Source organism: Strongylocentrotus purpuratus, unplaced genomic scaffold (assembly GCF_000002235.5).
Source record: "Strongylocentrotus purpuratus isolate Spur 01 unplaced genomic scaffold, Spur_5.0 spur5_scaffold_15, whole genome shotgun sequence".
Lineage (NCBI taxonomy): Eukaryota > Metazoa > Echinodermata > Echinoidea > Camarodonta > Strongylocentrotidae > Strongylocentrotus > Strongylocentrotus purpuratus.
Genome location: NW_022145600.1, coordinates 1834661 through 1839554, shown reverse-complemented (window position 1 = coordinate 1839554; position 4894 = coordinate 1834661). Strand labels below are relative to the sequence as shown.

The 4894-nt window shown below is 37.9% G+C and overlaps 1 protein-coding gene across 1 annotated transcript; it reads right to left on the bottom strand.

The window, feature by feature from the left end:
• Positions 1-383: 383 nt before the first annotated feature.
• On the bottom strand, positions 384-3413 carry LOC115923959. Its single transcript, XM_030985325.1, has 3 exons — positions 2899-3413; positions 1787-1918; positions 384-698 (listed from the first exon to the last, which is right to left on the bottom strand). The coding sequence occupies exons 1-3, from the start codon at positions 3104-3106 to the stop codon at positions 385-387; spliced, it is 654 nt and encodes a 217-aa protein (XP_030841185.1). The 5' UTR covers positions 3107-3413; the 3' UTR covers position 384.
• Between the last annotated feature and the right edge of the window lie 1481 nt (positions 3414-4894).

The following is a 4894-nucleotide window of genomic DNA, read 5'->3' as shown; positions in this document are numbered from 1 at the left end:
CCGAACTGAGAAATGGTCAGTGAAAATATAATCAACAACCAGTTATGTTACTTTTTCAAAATATCTTAAATTACAGCGTTAAACTACGACTTTAGGGAATCTAATTCTGTTATCATTACCTGTGATGGTAGCATAATCATATGCTTATCTGCTAATCTTTCACGTTTCTTTTCATTTACAGATTAATTTCATAAATAGAACCACATTACAGGTATTTATATACCGCATTCCGGTAAAATATAACAATAAAACCTTCACCTTTCCTTTCCATAAGATTCAATCAACATAAATATTGATAAAGATATTATTCAAAGAAAAAATCGAGGGTTTGATTTAGATTATTAATTTCCTTTATGGTATTTTCAGTTTGGATTTGTCTTAATTTCAGAGAGGCTCGTAATATAAGCATCCATCACGCTGGGAGAATGAGCTAGAACTAGCCCCATCTTTTGTTTCAGCGTTCAGCTCGCATTTACCATCTCTGTAATTGAATGACATGCATCCGGATTCCTTTTCGCATTCAGCGGCGCAATGCAGTTTATCCTTCATATATATTGTCTTCATCACGTGATCTGAAAGACAGTAGTCAATCATAGGGCTTCCATTGTTGTCTTTTGCCATTGAGTAGAATCCTGATCGGTTTCGATATTTGGCTTGCTGTGGAGGCGGAGAAGGTGTTGTATCTGGTATCGGGTCAACTGTTGCAGTACCAAAAAAGAACGAGTAAAAACAAATGCCTCATAAATTCAATGTTTTGTAACATATTGTAAGAGTATATCCATTACTAAATACTTCTTGTTAGTAGCAAATGAAATTACGTCGATCATATTAACACAAAAACATATCAAGGGTGATTATCAAAGGTATAAATGTAATGATATCATACTTGTAAAGGACAAAATATTTTGATCAAAGACCCAACTTTAACAGAATAGTCGTATCTCTAAATCTCTCAGCATTTACTGGCAAACCCATTAGTGTAATAACGATAAAATCTTTGAATTCTTTTTAGGTTGATAGCTAATTTCGAAAAATAAAATTCGCATTTCGTGATGATGAATTATGTGATCCTATCAAGTTTCAATTTAAGACAATACAACATGACTTTTACAATCTGTAATGGATAAGCCATAACCAACATTAAACCTGTATAATGCTTTGAATTTGGTACTTCTTAATTGTTGATCAAACATTGCAGTCTCACTGTCTAGTGAATACGTCACAATGAAGGACACAGTACGGGGTTCGAATCCCTGCCCAGGTATAAATGTCCTTGGGCATATCAAGTTAGATTTGCCACTCTTCATCGACGTGTGATAAATAGTGCCACATAATTCTTATCACTACCCAATAGAAGTAGTAGATATGAGTTTGTGTAAATAATTAATGGGTTTAAGTCTGTATTTGTCCCATAAACATCTGTATAAAGAGTTTGGCCAATGTTGTTCTCATTGGACATAACATAACGAGATGTATATTGAATATCTAAGTAGAAGTGGTCAATATTTAACATATCATTACCCAACAAAATTTGAACACTGCATTTTCATATAATGACAATTGAGCGAATTTGGGCAATGAGGTGAAATGTATGGGGTCATTGACCTATTATAGAATAGAGAACATAATCTAAATAAAAACATCATTATTCTTGATACTTGATCTGATCTAGGCTATGGACGGATTATAAGCTTAATACAGTCATTAGGTTTACTGCAATCGTTGATCCAGTCGGTAGCCTCGTATGGAACAAATTACATTTAACTTTCCCATTTAAAGTAGTTACCTTCGCATAGAGCAAGGGTTGGGTATGAGTCGCCACAACTAGAAGTTGACAAGCCATGGCTATTGTATAGATAGTTAATACAGTTTCTGCCACTCCCGATGGTTGGTTGTTGTGGATCAGTAAGCCACAAAGCTGAAACAATGAATGATAAAAATACATTCGATTGAATTTAATTTCGGTTCGTCTTTGCATTGTATAAATATAACATCCAGGGTCGATTGTATATATATTTTTTTTTAAAGCAGACAATAATGATGTATACTTTTAGTTATCAACCGACCCCTTTAGCCTGGGTCTCTGGTTTGTTTTTAAACACCAATATAATAAAAAGATAAAGAAGAAAACAACATACACAAATCCAACTCACAGTAAAACATATTCGGTATAAACTGAAATGCCTAACATGACAATAATGTGTCCGACCAACTTTGACCAAATCTTTGCTGAACTTGGGTAAAGATTTTTCAGATCAAGATCATCTTTGATTACAAATTGAGCAAAGAAAATCTCAAGAGTGGAGTATAGAGTGGCCAAAAAGTTGGTTCCACACATAATTGCCCTCATGTTAGGCGATTTTAAACCCAATACTTGTTTACAATGCCTAATATACATAGGCCTACAGCAGAGCGCATTTTCACTATCAATTTTTTTTTTCTTAGCAGGCTTAGATACACCTCCTTAGAATTGAAACAAAAACAAAAACAAATAAGAACTCAACAAAGAGCTTCAAATTTATGGTAAACACCTCTTTGGGAGACAATTTTTTAAAATAATTTATCAAAAGCTTCGAAATATTTCATATGCTTTAGATTAATGTCCTCGCCGATATGTTTTATGCATTTTCCTACGGAATTTGTAAAGTGGTGTCATACCCGCCCTTCCACCCTTACTTTATACTCATGCCGATTATGCTGTTTTTAGTGTAACATCATTTAATTGTAAACAACAAGTGTGCGCAGGATCAATGCATCGCCATTTTAGTTCAGCTAGAACGTATCAATAGTAATTTATTGCATTTTCCTTGTTTACCTGGATCTGCCCTCACTGTTGTTTTTACCTTCCCATGAATGAACAAATTAAAGAGAGTCGCCTATATGTTATTTGTAGCTTACCACTATCTACTTGTGTACCGTCTTCACACTCGAAGGTTCCCTCTACGGCCTGGTCCGTACAACCAATCCATATCCACCCGGCACTAGCAGCAGAAATGTATGGACTCGCGTACGTATAACCAACTTCGTACATCTCTTCTTCACTGTTGAAAACAACAAGTTTTCCACTAATAGCGGCACAAGATGATGACGCGTCTGAATAAGACATCGTGTCTTGCGTGGATGCAAACTTGTAACATCCGGGTACTACACTGTCCCATCCAGTGGGACATGCCGCTTCTGTGTCAAAATATAAACAAACAAGTAATCTATATTTAGAAGAGTGACAGAGTATTTTTTTTGCGTGAATGTCGTCATTACGATCTGATTAAATTTGTTAAAGGGATTGGGTATCTTTAGCTCAGATTCAAAACAAAATCCTGGATTTAGCTCATGCTGCAATCATCATTATAAACCTTTAGATCAGTCAGGAATCACATGACGTTTACAAACCGATCGCCTGTCTGATTATCAAGATATTTATGATCAGAATTTAAAATGTCTAAAAATTAAAATTTAAAATTTAAAACAATACAGTGTATTTGGGAAAATGAGTATGGTAGAACCGGTCACTCAAATATTTTTTTCTTTGTTAAGGCATTTCATGATCATTTTGAAGCGCAATGTTTTTAGGGATTTAATATTACACCATTGTAACGGGTGAAATCCTCCACCCGTCTCCCAAGGTCCTTAGTTCACTCAACAGACGACAGGGTTATACAAAGTGGTTCGATTTGAATGAATGTGGTGGTGGTGGTTACTTTACCTGACTGCTAAGAAAGCCTAAATGCTTGTACGTAAGCAACCAGGAGGCAGACGGCCTTAGGTCCTCCCCGAGGGACCTGGTAATGAGGATTAATGCCTTACCAAAGGGCAATAGCACATCGGCTTGGTTTCGAACCCGGGTCACCGGATCAAGAGACCACTGCTCTACCAATTGAGCAATCGCGCCTCATCAGGGACTGATCTTATTCAATCGTCATTTCGAGCTTCGTTCTCAAACTCCAAAACTCAACGAACTACCCCCTGTGACAACTACCCCCGGGCAACTATTCCCCCCCCCCATAAGCTACCCTCGGACAACTACCCTCTAGGACAGCTAACCCCCGGACAACTACCCCCGGCTATTCTATGGGGTAGTTGTCCTAGGGGGTAGTTTACTGGAGGTATTTGCCCGGGGGGTAGTTGTCCGGATACGATTGCAGAATGTTGCCCTCTGATTTAATACATTAGTCTACGGGGAAAACCCGGAAGAGGGCAATATGACAGATATTGCCCGCTCTGGTTTCTTATTCGGAGTAGCATGCAAAATACGACTTTTTATTTTACAGCTAAAATGCCTTGTATGGGTAACAATCGAACATATTTCACGTACCGGTATTCCTTAATAATCTTATGTCTCGTCAAACAAAATGTTAAAGTATCATATATAGATGACGTTCCCTTTTATATAAAAACAAAAGACAAGATTCTCTTATCGGGCTCATAGCAACCAGTTTTGTTTCATGTTTTGTATCTTGAAGCTACCTTATTGTCCATTTTACATGGTACGACGGATGGGCAGCGTTTCACGAAATCGTCGTATTAACAAGTTCACCGGTTTCCTATTGCAACGAGTGTTAAAATTATTACATGTATTTCAATAGGATGTGGTGAACTTGTACATATGACGGTTTCATGAAACGCTGCCATATGGTCTCTCTGAGGCTGTTCACACCGCAATGAGAAAGCGCGGTCTATCGTAGCATCCCTTTTTTCTAGAGCGTGCTACACCGCGCACGCCGTTTTGGCTCGCCGTGGCTCGCTGTTGGGCGGACCGAAACGACGTTGTACCTTCCAAACCGCAGAGATAGCGCGGTCTAGCGGGCGCTATCTCTGCCGGTGTGAACAGCCTCTCTGACACTCATCAGTGGTGTTCACGTTTAGGCCCACCCGAGATTAAAGAGAATTGATAATG

What these genes read in the sequence shown, in the direction of transcription:
- LOC115923959 (XM_030985325.1), bottom strand. Translation starts at nt 3,106, where the DNA reads ATGTCTTATTCAGACGCGTCATCATCTTGTGCCGCTATTAGTGGAAAA. An exon ending in CGGTACACAAGTAGATAGTG is followed by an intron (nt 1,919 to 2,898) that starts GTAAGCTACAAA and finishes TCATTGTTTCAG; the next exon opens with CTTTGTGGCTTACTGATCCA. An exon ending in AACCCTTGCTCTATGCGAAG is followed by an intron (nt 699 to 1,786) that starts GTAACTACTTTA and finishes GTACTGCAACAG; the next exon opens with TTGACCCGATACCAGATACA.